The 16,993-nt window shown below is 39.3% G+C and overlaps 1 protein-coding gene across 1 annotated transcript in view; it reads left to right on the top strand.

Moving 5' to 3' along the window:
- LOC134211841 (small subunit processome component 20 homolog) overlaps nucleotides 1–10,588 on the top strand; it is a 50,586-nt gene extending 39,998 nt beyond the window's left edge. Inside the window, exons 8-9 of the mRNA XM_062689141.1 lie at nucleotides 2,671–3,582; nucleotides 10,080–10,588. Of these exons, the coding sequence (XP_062545125.1) occupies nucleotides 2,671–3,582; nucleotides 10,080–10,520 (1,353 nt within the window). The 3' untranslated portion in view covers nucleotides 10,521–10,588. The remainder of the gene's footprint in view (nucleotides 1–2,670; nucleotides 3,583–10,079) is intronic.
- Nucleotides 10,589–16,993: the final 6,405 nt, after the last annotated feature.

Genomic DNA, 16,993 nt, shown 5'->3' with positions numbered 1-16,993 from the left:
GGTGCAAGATGACTTGCGGACCCTCCGTAGACTGCGTGGCTGGCGACGTGTAGCCATGGACCGAGCCGAATGGAGAAGACCGCACAGGCTACTTCGCACAGGCTACTTCGGCCTTAGTCTGAATAAATGAATGAATACTTGTTAGTATTGCCCAGGGGGGTTCACAATGCCCTCTTCTTTCTCCACAGAGAAGAACCAGTCCAGGGCTGAAATTCTCTTGAATAAAGAAAAAAAATTGCCACAGGTTGGGACTCCTGTGAGGTTGATTACAATGAAAGATGCGCGTTAACTATCAAACGGGACGTTTGATGAATATTTAGCATATCAGAGAAGAGTTGCTGTAGGACATGCAATAGTTTTGTCATAATTACTAAAACTAGACACTGCATTTTTTTTTATTCATTTCTTCATTTGGTAGGCACTCTGTGTTTCTTAACCGCTACTGTGCCGTCATCTGCTGTGGTATTCTGCTGTACAGAATCCACACAGAATCTATTTTTAGACATTCGTTGTTGTTATTATTGCCGGGGGGTCCCATCTCATCGTGAGTCCATTGTGTCCTTTTGTCCGTATCGTGTATCCAATTGCTCGTTGCATCGTTCGGTTGCCGCTTATCCGGGTACGTTGGAGGTATGCCTCCGAGAAGAACAATTTGTCAGTCGTCATCAGGCAGCCGTGACGGTAAGACGCGCACCCTAAAACGCCACCGTTTGGGCTGCACCTCAGGCGACTGACAAGGGCTTGGTGGAGGGGCTGGGAATCGAACCCATGCCGTCCGCTTATAAGGCGAACGTGTAGCCAACTACGCTACGGGACCCCCTAGACACTGCATTATTATTCATGAAACCCCATCAATGAGGAAGCTGTTTGCGGGACTTTAAATGCTGAGCTTGAACGATCAAACATGAAAATATATGCACTTTGTTGACGAGAGAGGTTTAAGAAGAGAGCCTAATTGAAAAGGTTGGACTTAACCATCTTTGCTTAGCTTAGACTGACGATACATGTCATGATGACAAACAGTGTACTGATAGCTTAAGGAGGGTCCCGTATGCACGCACAATATGGTGTGAACACCATGATACTTGTGCCATAAATCTGTTGCTAGTATTAGCGGTACGGTAGTGCGTATCCGGTAAACTATTCAAAGATTGCATAATGGTCGGGGTTCAGCCAAACCGCACCAAGCGGCTTTTTAACTGACTTGTGATATTTTGTTCGTACATGGACAGCGGAAATAGTTTCATATCAATTTAAGCATACATTTGCTGTAGGATATCCTCAGTTATGGGGTTGAGGAATGTTCGATGCGATTTTCGATCAATTAAATCTGCTAAATGAAAGTTTGATCAGAAAAATCGGTAATTTTTCGATGGCGCTTGGTGTGATTTGACTGAACCCCGACCATATGTATTCGAGATTTTGTGATAGGGGAGAGTTTTCTGGAAGATCACCGAAAACAAGTTTGGTGGTCCTCGAGACGAGCCAGCCTTGGGCTGAAAGTCTCGATGATAAAGACATAAAAAAAAAGTTTGGTGGTTTGAAAAACTGTAAGGAGAGTTCGTCCATAGTTCGAAAACCAGGGTGAGCACTAGAAAGTTGTGAGCGATTTTTGATAACAGCGAGATATGTATGTTAGGCAATCAAATAGATTAGATTAGGCAAGTGAATTGAGCAAGTAGTTTAACTTGAATGCGAATTGAACGTCTAAATACTTTCTTTTAGTACACTTAGAGGAGTAGAAAGTTGTAAATGGTCAACTCTTGGTAAGGCATTGGATTTAGCTGAGTAAATCAATACATTTACTTGCCAAGTCAAAACGCAGCATTGTTGTTTTAGAAATCTGTTGCCTGTTTTTATTTGTTTTGCAGATTTGAACAAACAAAAAGTTAGAAGACTAGCGCTTAGAATTCACCCGTTTTTGACTAGCAGCCCATACTAGGGTTTTTTTTCTGTTTTTTGAATGGGAGAAGAAGGGGAATGTGGGGCAGGAATAACATACCTCCAGCGTGTATTTAGAGTCGTACCCCTTAATGCACGAAAACGAACCAGTAGTCCTCTACGAACACGAGACCTGAACGATGCTTGTGGAGGACCAACGCGCACTGGGAGTTTTCGAAAGGAAAGTGCTGCGTATCATCTATGGTGGAGTGCAGATGGCGGACGGTACGTGGAGGAGGCGAATGAACCACGAGTTGCATCAGCTGTTGGGAGAACCAGCCATCGTTCACACCGCGAAAATCGGAAGACTGTGGTGGGCCGGACATGTAGCCAGAATGTCGGACAATAATTCGTAGAAAATGTTTCTCGACAACGATCCGACGGGAACAAGAAGTCGAGGTGCACAGCCGGCAAGGTGGATCGATCAGGTGGAGGACGATTTGTGGACACTCCGCAGACTGCGTGGTTGGTGACATGCAACCATGGACCGTGCTGAATGGAGAAGACTTTTATGTATTGCACAGGCCACTCCGGCCTTAGTCTGGTAATAAAATAAAAAAATACCTACATACTAACTGATAAGTTGGGTGACAAACTACAAAATCATTGAACCCAAATTACTGAATGATTGAAATTATCCTTACCCATTAGACTACAGACTTTATCACGTGTTTTCTTCTAAGGTAACCGTACATCTTTCATACACAATTATTATTTTCTCCTTCACAGAATATGCTGAATAATAAAGCAGCGTTCTTCTTCATAACTGTGGGGATTCGACTAGTCAACGAAGAGTCATCAAACTGTCGTGCCCTGGTGGCACAAAGTTTGGAAACTTTGCTCTCGCGGATAGACCAATCTTGCTATAAAGAACTGTTGGAACTTATTCAAACAATGCTCCAGGGTGCTAAAATGAGTCATCGAGAATTGGCAGCCCAGTTAATCATCCGGATGGTGAACGTTGAGAAAGAATCGTTCAGCGCAAGGCTAGAGCAAGTGATCCCTCCGTTGCTTTTCACGATCACTGACACAAACGATGAATGTTCAGGGAAGTTTGTCAAGTTGAAATCGAGTGCAGTACCACGTGAAGACAGCGTTGAGATGCAGAAAGCCAAAGATCATTCTCTCGTTCAAACTTTGAACGCCTTCACGCGAATCTTTGAAGAATGTCCTCAAATTCTGACAGGTCAACGATATCCCGAATTTATTGATGAGCTATCATATAGCTTACAGTCCCTAATGTCTCATGGTCATCAATGGATTCGATTTGCTGCTTTGAAGCTAGTAGGTTTGATACTGAGTGCAATTGATTTCGACATAGTTCACAAAGCGCTGCAAGGCGAAGAATTAAGAACAAATCAGCGTTACATCTATGGAAATCCTCGTTCAGATGTGCGATCACTAGTGCTGGATATGTGTTCCCAATTGGTTCCAGCCGAAACTGAAGACGACGTTGCTTCTCTAGTGGCCCAAAATCTGCTCCTGGTTGCCAATATCCTAAAAGTAATTCCTCTGCAAACCAATGTAGAAAAGTTGGAAAATCACAATGCATCCAAAGACATCAACGTTGCTTGGTTGATACGGAGAGTGCGATATGTCCTGCAGAGCGAAGTTGCTAAAGCTCCTAAATCGATTGTATTGGTAAGTTTTTTTCATAGTAATATGGATTCTAAGTACGTATCATTAAATTAAGGTTTATTTTGTAAATTGATCTAGGTTCTTCCAATCTCCACCGAGCGCTAATCTTCTCTCTTCCCCTTTCTCTATATAATAAAAATAAAATGGTCTGTGTTCATATCCGCATAACTTGAAAACGGCTGGATGGATTTTCTTCATTCCTTCAGCCGAAATGTTTGTTGTTGTTTCCGACGGGTTTATATGTAATTTTATCATGTAAAAATCACGGTTTATATGTAATTTTATCATGTAAAAATCACGAGTAAGGTTGAGGAAATTATGAAAAACTGAAATTAGGGTATTTCGCATGGGCAGTTTTACAAAGCGCATTTTCGCCTACTATGCAGGACAACGTCTGCCGGGTCAACTAGTAAAAAATAAAATAATTTCACGCACAAAGTAACGAGTAGCAATTCTAATTAGTAACAAACCTTTTTTAAAAAAAAATCTCGACTTAGTTATCGAGGATATTCTTTATCAAATAAGCGCATAAATAGAAATAAACATTGTTTTGTGATCTTTTTATGTGCAAAATATCACAAGACAGTGAAAAAGCCGCTTGTTAAGTTTCAGTAAAACTCCGATCAATTATTCTGAAAAATATTTTTTTAAGTTGGTAAAAAACTTTTTTGCTTTTGATATGCTTTTGGTATACTTCATAAGTTTGAAAAATGAGCTTGCCACGAAAAAATGATAGACGTTAGTTGCCCTACCAATCTATTAAACATTTTCGTAAGAATCGACTTTTTTAATTTATTGTTTATTTGGAAGGCTTATTTGTCGTGAAGCGTTACGGAGGCGAAATCATGTTTTTTTGAACATTTTTTCATGATTCTTTCACAATAAGGCGAGAACAAATTTTAATATCTTTTACTTTCACCACCCCCTCCAAATTTCGTGCCCAAATTTATTTCTTTGAAGGGGATTTAGAAATTTGGCCAAAAAAATAATTAAATTTTGAAGTTTCAAATTTTTTTTAAAGAAAACTGATGAATTTTTCAATTTTATCAATTTATGGCTTTTTTTTATTTCCCACCCCTTTATTATCGATAGGTCAGTGGAACAAAAGAAGAAATTAATTTTTGTTCCAACCTAATGTTAGTTTGAAAGTCAGGTTGTCAACAAAAATTGTCATCCCGATTTTTGAAAAAAATATGTACAAAATGTCCAGCAAAAAACTTTTCCCTTATTTACAAATTAATCCTTTCAGAACGGATGCCTAGCGTTTTGGATTGGCTGTGTTAAATCACAGAAGAAAAACTAGGTCCCTACTTCCTTCAGCAAAATTGTTTATCAGGATGTTGGCTTTACAAGAAAATATCGGAGGTCAAGTTTAACTTTACCCTGAAGACCCAGATATCCGAAACCTTGGAATCATCCTGAACGTTAAGCGCATCACGTTCCGGAATACAAGCGAGAAGCAGTTTGATTCAATGTATCTACCAGATCCATCAGGTGCAAATAGTAAATGCGTATCATGTGCCTGAACTCTAGAATGTTTAGAAAAACTCATATGCTTAGTAAACCGGATTAAGTATATAGGTACCGATGATGAGAATATTTATTTTTCTGTTCGGATGTACCTCTTCTTATTTGCATTACATCTCCCACTGGGACATTGCCGCCTCGCAGTATAGTTTGAAAATGGTTACGGTTTTAATCAGGTGAACCGTGACTTCTCCGTATTGGTTACATGAAATTTCAGTGAAAGCTATATGGCACTACATGGTTTAAAATTATTGCAATATTGTGATTTTGATTGATTTTGAAATGAATGCAAAATAGATCAGTGACTGCCCGTAAATAGAAGACCTCTTCGCGTTGTTGATGCATTTGACGCAAAATGATGTTATTATACTGAGACAGAGAATGCCGTTATTTGGTCATTGCGCTACGGAGTTATGGCAAAACACTGTTTTAGAAAAAATCAAACTTACTGACGAATATCGAGTGAAATTTATCAGATTTGCTGATAAATTAGGCCATTGAGGATCGCTGAGAGTAGTTTCTTTCTCTATAATTGCCGCCTTTTCCGCTTTAATCAATAAAAGTAGTCCTCCTCTGAAAGTTGAAACCATATTTTGTAAATCTGACGTGAAGATTATTTACAAGGTTTCCCGCAAATGCCGAAGCTGCAATCACACTAACATAATCTCACCTAATTTTTTACGTGTATATACAATTTCTTTAAATATCTTTTGTCTTTGTCGATCTCTTTTTCTAGTATTTCTAGTTGAAACAAATATTTATGTAAGAAAGTTATTGACGAATTCGAGAGGCAATAAGAAGAAGACATGCAATGGTGAGAAGCAACATAATCGTTCATGGCAAAGTATACGTCGGTGATTATTAAAAACTAATCTATGCAAAATGCGAGAAAAATGCAAAATTTTATTATAGATCCACGGATGAAATTATTTTGAAAAAAATGGATAATTACGAGGAATGCTTTCTTGATACTTGATGGGCTACAGCTCTTCGATGAACCTACGCCGAATGGAGTATCCTTCTTCACTGGACTCTATCCTGGGCCAATCGCTTCCAGTCGCCATGAACGCCTCAGATCCTGTTCAACTGCAAAAAGCCATCGTGTACGCGGCCTTCCACCAAGCCTACGGCCTCTTCCAGATTCTCTACTAAATATTATCTTCGCTTGACGTTCTTCCGGCATACGAACAACGTATCCAGCCCATCGTAGTTTGCCGTGTTGTATAAGCTTAACAATATCCAGTTTACGCCGAGTAGGTATTGTCCGCAGCACATTACGCTCAAACACTCCGATCAGCCTCATTTAACGTCCATGTTTCATGGCCGCATAAAGCCACCGGAAGAATCAGACTACGGGACTTAAGCTGGTTACAAAGTCCGTAATAAGCCCTATTTGCAGCTGCAATACGCCTTTTTACCTCGCGGGTAACATCATTATCGCACGTCACTAATGTTTCAAAATACAAAAAATCTTCTACCACTTCAAATTTTTCACCATCTAGCACCATTTTACTACCACTACCACTACACCCACGTTGATTGCCAGCGACCATGTACTTCGTTTTGCTGGTATTGATCGTGAGTCCAATCATCGCTGTCTCCCTCTTAAAAGGCACAAAAGCCTCTTTCACGACATGGCGATCAATCCTGATAATATCGATATCGTGTGCTTGTGATAATGGTACCGCTTTTTTGCACACCAGCTCTCTAAATCGCTCCCTCGAGCGCTATACTGAACAGTAGATTCGAGAGTGCATAAACCAGCTTCAATCCATCTAAGGTGACAAATGATGTCGATATTTCATCCGCAACCCTTACACTTGATTTCGATCCGTCCAACGTTATACGAATCAGCCGTATTAGTTACGGCGGAAAATCATGTTCTAGCATAATTTGCCATAATTCATTCTGTTTCACTGAATCGTAAGCCGCCTTCAAATCAATAAAAAGATGATGTGTGGGAATTATACTCCCGGAATTTATCAAGGATTTGTCTCAGGATAAACATTTGATCCGTCGTTGATCGGCCCTCACGAAAACCTGCCTGGTATTCGCCAACGAAGGACTCCTCAAGCGATCTCAATCTGTTCAACAGAATGCGGGACATAATTTTGTACGCCGAAAGAGGATTATTCCTCGGTAATTGGCGCACTCCAGTCTGTGCCCTTTCATAAAGAGAGGGCGAATGAGGCCGTCCAACCTAGCAGGCAATTCCTCGTCTTCTCATATTTTTGACATAATATGATACAGAACTCCATAAAGCTGCTCACTGCCATGTTTAAAAAGTTCAGTTGGGAGCCGGAAGGACCCTTCCCCACAGCCTTAATAGCTTTTTTAACCTCATCTAGTGTAGGGGACTCCACAGCTTGTCCACCGTCGCTAATATTTATTATGTTCACCGATGCACCGTCAATTCCACTATTCAACAAAGTCTCAAAGTGTTGCTTCCACCTGGCAGCCACTTCGTTTTTATCTGTCAGCAAATTCCCTTCTTGGTTGTTGCACATGACGGGAGATGGCGCTGTCTTTCTTCGTATGCCATTGATAGTCTCATAAAACCTCCTCATATAGTTCTGCTCCATTCTTTCTTTTTACTTGTTCTTCATACTTATTTATCTTCCTGCGGTAAATTCGTTTTTCGGCTGATCTTGCTTTCTTGTACCGACCTCTATTCGATCGGGTACCCGACACCAACATCCGGCTTCTGGCAACGTTCTTCTCGTTTGTCACTCTCTGACACTCTACATCGAACCATCGCCTCTGTGCAGTGCCTACCATTTCTCGCGCTGTTGTGCTCACCGCTCCATGGATCGTTGATGTTGTCGCTAACGTTGATTGCATTTATCAGTTCGTCGAGCTTCTGACGATACTCAGCCGATACTTCTTCCGCCGACAATCGCTTCGTTCGCTGTGATCTTTCGTTCGAGAGTCAATGTTCGGACTTCTGAATGTCCGCACATCGATAACATCCGAGAAATGGCGCCCATCCACCAGAACATGGTCTATCTGGTTGCAAGTTTCACCATTTGGGTGTCTCCAGGTATGCTTTCGTATGTTATATGGTGCAAAGTAAGTGCTACTGATGGCCTTCCCTCTGGCAGCAGCAAAATTTACTAGCCGTAGGCCGCTGTCATTGATAGCGGAGTGAAGGCTCTCCTTACCGATTATGGGAAGGAAAAACTCTCTACCTGAGTCTCCGATAACAATTTTCACGTCATGCTTTGGGCACACTCCATGGGCTTTATCAAGACATTCATAAAACGTGTCCTTCAAGTCGTCGGTGTTATCGTTTGTCGGTGCGTAAACGTTGATTAGGCTGTAATTGAAGAATTTGCCCCGTATCCTCAACACACAGATTTGTTCTCTAATGGGTTTCCACCGCATCACTCGCTTCATCTGCTTGCCCATCACTACGAAACTAACTCCAACTGCTCTGCTTTTTCGCCGCCACTGTGATAGATGTTATATTTGAATGCAGTGTTGGTCGTGGGATCCACGGCTCGAAATTCATGTTCCCCGGATCTGGGCCATCGGACTTCTTGAATAGCGGCCACGTTCACTCCAACATTCTGCAGTTCGCGAGCCAGAAGGCTCACTCGTCCAGGTTCATCTAGGGTCCTGACATTCCAGGTACCGAGTTTCCAATCATTGTCCTTATTTCGTTGCCGACCGGTTGCCAAAAATAAACGTGTTTTTCTTCTATCTCCATTTTTCGTGGTATTTGAGAGACTTCAGTAAGCTATCTTACCGGGGTCGCGTTATCTACATCGCGCTGGTGGGACTGCCACCTTAGGTATAGCTGACGCGATACAGCGTTTCGTTAATCAGCCACTGGGTACCAGGCAGACGCTGTTTGAGCCGCACTTTCGGGTGAACATAGTTCGAGGCGTACCATCTCACTCTAGCTGGTGTCAGTAGGAAATCAGAAAATGAAACTGAGTGGTATACAAGTTGTTTTCGAAACACAACTGTTATAAAAAGGAATCTAGATCAGCCGCTAGGAAAATTAATGCTTCAGATTTTCATTTCTGTGAATTTTCAAATGATTTCAGTTCTTCACTTTATTAGATTCATATTGAAAATTAATCCCGCCGAACAATTTGAAACATTACTGATTTCACTCCAATGATTTGTTCAGATTACGAGCTTTATATAAAGCTTTGCACTGCTAAAAAATTTTACACACAAAATACTTTAAAGTATGCTCTTTTAACTATAAAGTAATCAATTATGACTTCAAAGTACACTCTTTCGTGAGAGAATGGGACTACACATAAAAAGGAATAAATATTATGCATAATTATGACTTTCTTTTATTCGCAAATGATTCTCTTTTATGCATAATAACATGAAAAACTTATGCTTTTTATGCTTCAAATTTTACTCCTTTTGTGGGTAGTCCCATTCTCCAGCAAAAGAGCATACATCTCCCGAAAAGAGCATACTTTCAGTTTTGCGTGTGTGTAAACTTTGACACCTAGATACAGTAAGATCACAGATAACAGACATTGAAGCTACAACAAATTTTATTGAAAACCCTGTGTAAACTTTTGAATTGATATACGTTGGCCCACTACTGCCATCTACTCAACTGATTGCGGCAGTAACTAAGGATGCAGCTGAATTACAACCGTCGAACGCAGCCAATGCATTTGACAGCCGCAATCGGGCTGCGTTTTCAATAACAATGATCTTTGCGCCATCTCCAATCGATTGCCAAACGCGGTCCTAATTTAAAATACATTTAAATTAACGGTTGCGAATGTTTACACACGTATGGGATGCCAGCCTCAACATCTGTTATCTGTGGTAAGATACTGAATTTTGTAGTATAGTTTGGATAGGCAATAAAATATATTTTTTAAATTTTGATTTAAAATCGTTATGTTCCTAGAGTACCACTTTTAAATAAATTAAATTGAGTAGCATTTTGCATATATTTAACTAATTTTCTTTCTTTTTTATATAAATAGCGTAAACACATGTTCCAATGGATGGAGGCTCTGATTGGTATATTAGACAAAAACATGGCGGAATCCATCGCCCCCGCAATACTATCTCCAGTAACGCGAGAGTTAAGCGACAAAGATCATCTTAACTCGACACTGAAGACAATTGTGATGCGGCTGGGAAATCGGGTGAAATCAAAGATCGGTGGCGAAAAGTACGACGAAATTCGTCTGCACATGCAATCCAAGATTCTCGAGAAACGTGGTGCGCGTCAACGGGCCATAGCAGTAGAAAAAATCAACAATCCTCTACAGGCTGTGAAGCGAAAGGCTGCTATCAAAAACCGGAAAAAGGTTGCTAAAAAGCAGAAGCTGGAAACTATGCGATCTATTGGCAAAACTGCTTACAGAAGTTCTGCGAGCACAAAAAGCAAACGACGAAGAATGGAAGATTTGTTTCAATAGTACTTTTAAGATTGTGTTTCGCAGTGTATCGATGGTTAAAAAATACATATTGTTAATCGATTACTCTATTCATATTAATTTTGTTACATCATCGGTTGGCGATTTGGCGTTGCATGAAAAAGAAGAAACAGAAAAAGGGGTGAGGGGCCGTCCAGAAACCACGTGGTCATATATGGGGGGAGGGGGGGGTTTGCAAAATGACCACGATAAGCCACATGGGGGGAGGGAGGTGTTGCTCTCGAACCACGTGGTCTTTTTTAATACGAAAAGTTTTTGGTGAATAACAATAGCGGTGTAAAAAATACATATCATTAAACGCAAAGCGCATCTTAGAACCGATGCCCACGTAGCGTCGTTTCAACTCAGCGTTGAAAAGACCTAGGTGTGCATCGAAAATAACCGGTAACGCAGCGTCGGTCGCAACGTCGATGCGTATCTGCGTTATTTGACCATCTTAGCCTTAGCCCATTTCCATAAAAAAAAACGAAAAAACAAGTTGCGATTCAGTCTCAATTTCCACAAAAAAAAATTGGAAAGGAAAAATGGGAAAATATAAAGAAAAAATCCGCCGCGCCACCGCCGCAGATGGTTTTTGGCATCGCGCCGCTGACATTTTTGCATTAGCGGTCTGCAGCTACAATTTTTAAAAATGTTCATGTTTTTACAATAATCCAAGAAAAAAAAATCAAAAGAATTGCTTGTGGATATTCAGGAAAGAAATTGCCTGTAAAAACTTTGACTTTACTTCATACAATCCTGATAAAGTGCTGGCATTCCGAATGATTTTTGAACAATTCTCTGTGAAAAATTTTGCTTGGAAATTTTGCTATAAATTGTTAATGAAAAAAAAAACAAGTCCAGCGTAAATTCCGAAAAAAAATTTCAACAATAATAAATTAGCACTTTTGAAAGCAAAAACTGCAATTGTAAAATAAGAATTTTCCATAAAGAAATCAAAATGTTCCACGAAAAAAATACAAAATTTTCATGAATAAATCAATATTAGCAATGAACAATTACAAAATTTTTCACAAAATAAATATTTTTTTCTACACATAATCTCTATATAATAAAAATGAGTTGAGATTTCCTTCTTGACGATTTAACTCGCGAACCGGTTGACCGATTTGCAAGATTCTCCCTAATCGATTCGTTTTGGGATCCGCAATGTTTGTATATACAAAAAGTTAGTGAATTTAACGGGGAAATGTAAAAAGTCATTAAAATACAATTTTTGGTCAGCTGTTGAGGAAAAGAGAACAAACGCACGGAAATTGATCTAGAGTGTGGTGCTAAAATAAGAAAATAAGAAAGAAAAGCAACCAAATTGATAAAATTTTCATGAACTTCAAACGCTTTTAAAGAAGGGTTAATCTATGGAAAAATGCTTAATTTTATTGCTTTTTCATATTCTTTGATAGAAAATTTCCTTTTTTTCAATGCTCATTATTGATTTTTTCATGGAAAGGTTTTTGTTGAAAATGTTGTAATATTTTTTTCTAATATTGATTTATTTATGGAATGTTTGTATTTTTTCCGTGGAACATTTTGATTTCTTTATGGAAAATTCTTCTTTTATGTTTGTAATTTTTGGTTTTAAAAGTGTTAATTTATTTTTGTTTTGTGGAAAATTCTTAATTGTTTATGGAAATTTTGCATTATTTGTAGAAAATTTGATATTTTTTATTGCTAATTTCATGATTTCTTTATTGGAAATTTCCTAATGTTATGGAAATTTTTTAAAATTTTCTAGGCTGAGTTTTCATTTCAGTCGATATCGTATCTTAGAACATCGACTCATGGAAGGTCTTGAAAGTAATAAATGAAATCGCATTGGCTCAATGGACCTGCTTGGATGCTCAGCGATGCACGGATACATCGTTCAGGACTTGGTTGATCGGGTCGTTTCAAAACTCCATAATATCATGTCTTAGGACATTTTGTTTCTTGACATGATTTTGATACTTTCGAGGATATGTACTTCAGAGCAGTTTGGCCTATGACACCCGAAAAAAGTACGACTTTTTAGTTCTTTCTATACTAGTTTTGGCAAGATCGAGTGGAAACCCCTAAATATGTACGTTAAATCCATGTAAAAAAATCGTCCTGAGAGGGTTAAATACCAAAATATAACAATAAATTCTAGAATACCAAAAGGAACCCAAAGATATTAAAGACTGTAGGTTTAAAATGAAAACTTGCATTTTAAGCCAAAACTGTATAATTTAGGCAAAGGAATATTAAGGACATTGTGTTACGGTTCTGATTAGAATCATATAATCTTGGCATAATGAAGAGAGTTTTGAGATTCTGAATAAAACTTGTATGCCCTTAGAAAAACCTTCAGTTCAGTTCAGATACTTCGCTGAGGTTAATATATCTTAATAATTTCCAGTACCTCCAGAACTACGGAATATCCCAAATACTCTTAGGAATCTATATGGATATTCAGTGGTGAACTTCATAATTATTTAAAAAAAATCACCAAAAAAGAAATAAAAAAAAATAAAAAATATAGGGATATTTTGGAAAATGACCAAATGACCACGATAAGCCACATGGTGGGAGGGGGGGGGGGTTAAAAATCTTCAAAAATATGACCACGTGGTTTCTGGATGGCCCCTGAGAATCATTCTCTTGAAGTTCAGTTCAAAGTTCAACTACTGGGAGAAACTGGTGTATGAGGAATTAACTGTAATGTTAGATATTTAGAAATCAGCCAGTATAAATAAATTGCTGTTTCCTAAAAAACTTTTCAGTTATTCAGAATATAGGTTAGAGAAAAGAATATAGTTTATAGGATTTTGAAAATTACATCAGCATCATTCAGGTAGTTGTCTTATTTTATCAAGTTGTTTGAATAATCAAAGCAATTATCTTGAAAGCTGTTTTGGAATTTATCCGTTTCGCTAGTGTATCTGGTGGGTTTAATGTTCGATCAAAGTTAATTGCCTATATTCCGAGGATTAAATCACTTGACTTGGACATTAATTTACAATGTTGTGAAAACTCATACACTAACAAAAAACTCCGCATTATAATCATGTGTTCACACATGGATTTTTTCAATGGGGGTAGCGAAATGGATTCCATAGTTTCGACACATATATTCCATGCGCCCACATGCATTGAATGAGTGTTCACACATACTATCCATGTGGGTCATAGTATCCATGTGTGAATTTGTAAGCAATTAAGTATGTGCCGACGCATGATATGCATATTTCAAAATACATGAATTTTTGCCATAAAGTATGTGTCGATTTTCCTGAGTGTATGTGAATATGTACATTATGCGGAAGATATTGATTTGCAAAATGTATTGGAGGTAACCACTTTCCCTTCGATGGGACTCGAACCCATGGCCCTACAGTACGCTAGACTGGTCCTTTAACTTAACGCAACCTAGCGGCTACTGAATGAGCTCGAAATTCCCAAATTGGACGCATAGTCAAATCACTCGCAATCTATTTGTCAAGCCAACACTTCCACATATGTATAGTACACGGTCACATCAGAGGAGTTTGATGTGTTGAAATATGTAAGATATTGGAATTTGCAGTTTTATATAAAGTTCTTCCAGAAAAATTATTGTATTGAAGATTAGTAATGCTTTAAATATTTTTCGGCGAGTTCAAATATAAGATCATTTGACGAGTTCATTCTCGTATCGTGAGAACTTGCCATCACCTTCCAATGCTAACGTTTGCCAATGTCGACAAATGCGACCGATGGCTGGCATATACTGGTTTGAGGACAAACTTTTCGGAATCCAAATGTTTTTTTACCTCGCGTTTTCAAGGGCACCACGGAAGGAAGGGAACGGGTCGTATGAACATCATAAGATACTCTTTTGAAATTGCGACATAAGAAAATGTGTTGATTTCACTCAGGAAAATGGCTCTTACAATTTTCATACGACCAATCTTATGAGAACATTTCATAAGACTGGAATTATGAATATCAGACCTTGACCTTGTTTTGACAAATTCTGGATTTATATTGGCTATCCAGTAGCGAAATGTTTTCTTAAGGCGTTGATAGGTGTGTTATGTAATCACGCGCCTCCTAATCCCGACGTCCACGGTTCGAATCCAGGTTACATTTTTTACATACATTCAAAATATTTCATAAGATCGTCTTATGAAATTCATTTCGAAGAATTTTTTGGAGCTTTTCTCAAAAATTTAAAAAGCTATTAAAACTGGTTGCAGAGGTTGGGGTTGCATTTGTCTTATAGTCTTATATGTAATCTGTATCAAGTATATGATTAATAATGGAAACCAGCATTGTCTCTCCTCTCGTCATGCAAAGGTTGGTCATGTCACCCATACCTTTACGCTGGGGAGACTGGATGCTCTCTGTTGGCTCCTGGAACCCCCCCCCCCCCCCACATTAGGATAAGTTTCAGTTCAACCACAGACATAAGACTCGTGAAATTATCATCGTTCACTGATTTACCGGTCAATTTAAATAATCATTAGTTGGCCAATCGATCACTCGTGGCGTGGGCATCGGATTTGCTCGAGTTTGACGTTTGCTTACTACCGCCATCTGCTGCGTGATTTGCCCAACTTAGTGAAATCAACAGATGTCGTTAGTGTGTGGACGACGATGAATTTGATGAGTGAATGTTCAATGTGTTATGTCTGTTTGTCTGTGGATCAACATTGTACCCAAGATTGTACCCTCACGAATATAGATGCACTAAAGTGCCTGCATTATACAAGTGACGCAATACTCCCACCTTCAAGAACCTTGTGCTCGATTGGAACAACTGATTTGACAGCAAGCGCGCCGTTCCAATTTTGACACTGCATCTTTTTGTTATGAGTGCAGCCTCTTTAAGATGCACTACAGTGAAAGTATGTGGTGTAGTTTATTAACAAAGGTGTGGTCGATCTCTTTTTCCGGTTATCCAAAACCTACGCAAATACGTGTGGTACACCGGTGATGAAGTGTGAAAGTGCGAATTACCTGAATGTTTTTGTTTGGCTAAACTGCCGTGAATCGCATATTTGTCCCATATGAATAGGAAACCCAGCAAAGGTGGGATAGATATTGTTGTTCTGACTTCTGCCTATTTAGCTTTGGGCCGGGTGAGATGCCCGTGGAAGCGGTGGAAGCAGACGGGGGAAATATGGTTGCGGGCGTTACGAGCGAAGAGATAGCGCTACTAATGATCGTAAAAAATGCGGTTTTTGTGTGTGATGCTTGCTTAAATTTGGCTGAATTTGACGATAGACACTGTGAGAAACGGTTAGCTGAAATTGCAAACAAGCTAAAGGATCTGACCGGTATAGCGGAAATAGTGAAAAATCTTGATCGGATTATACGCAAAGTGGTTCGTGAGGAAACTGCACGTGTGAATGATCGGAGCAATATTGGCACCGATGAAATAAATGTTCCCCGGCGTATGGTCACAAGATCATTTGCCAAGCGGAGAAAGCTGAATTATATAGTGAGCCACAGTGATGTTGAAATTACACCGAAAACAAGTTTGCTGACGTGTTAAAAATAGGCGGAAAAAATATTTCTAATGAGTCAAAAGATGTAAATCGTAAACCGAATCCTGTTGTTATTGTTAAAACAAAGTCGGGTGTTGCGGTAAAAAATATTCGAGCAGAGTTAAGAAAGAAAGTGAATACCAGACATCTGAATGTAAAACGGGTTACGAGTGGTAAGTATGGTGAGGTCGTGATTGCTTTAGAAAAAAAAAACATAGCGTCAAACTATGGGCCCTCCTTAGCCGTGCGGTAAGACGCGCGGCTACAAAGCAAGGCTGGATTCGATTCCCGGTGCCGGTCTAGGCAATTTTCGGATTGGAAATTGTCTCGAGTTCCCTGGGCATAAAAGTATCATCGTGTTAGCCTCATGATGTACGAATGCAAAAATGGTAACTTGGCTTAGAAACCTCGCAGTTTAATAACTGGTGGAAGTGTTCAATGAACACTAAGCTGCGAGGCGGCTCTGTCCCAGTATGGGGATGTAATGCCAATAAGAAGAAGAAGAAGCAGAAGCGTCAAACTTCTGAGAATGTAGAGAAAAAATGGGAGGACTGTACGATGTGAATGTACGTGAAAATCTGAAACCAGCTATCAAATTGATCGACATCAGTTGGGAATTGAGTGAACAAGAGTTAAAAGATACTTTGTTTGATTAAAACGAAGCCTTTGCATGCTTTCCGTATTTTAAATTGTGCAAAACATACCGTAATGATAAGTTGCAATTTAACAACGTGAGTGCCATTATTGAACTGGATGCCGTAACGTTCACTAATGTGATGCAAGAAGAAAAGTTGAACTGTGGGTTGACTCGCTATCGAGTGATCGATGGCTTGCAAGCTACAAGATCCTTCAAGTGTTGAGCATTCAACCACCAGAGTAAACATTGTAAGGCCGAATTACCTAAGTATTGTTAGCTTAGTTGGTTAAAGCACAAGTCTAGCGTACTGAGGGTCGTGGGTACCAGTC

The sequence above is a fragment of the Armigeres subalbatus genome, chromosome 2, assembly GCF_024139115.2.
Source record: "Armigeres subalbatus isolate Guangzhou_Male chromosome 2, GZ_Asu_2, whole genome shotgun sequence".
In the NCBI taxonomy this organism is placed as follows: Eukaryota; Metazoa; Arthropoda; class Insecta; order Diptera; family Culicidae; genus Armigeres; species Armigeres subalbatus.
This window is presented reverse-complemented; position numbering and strand designations above follow the sequence as displayed.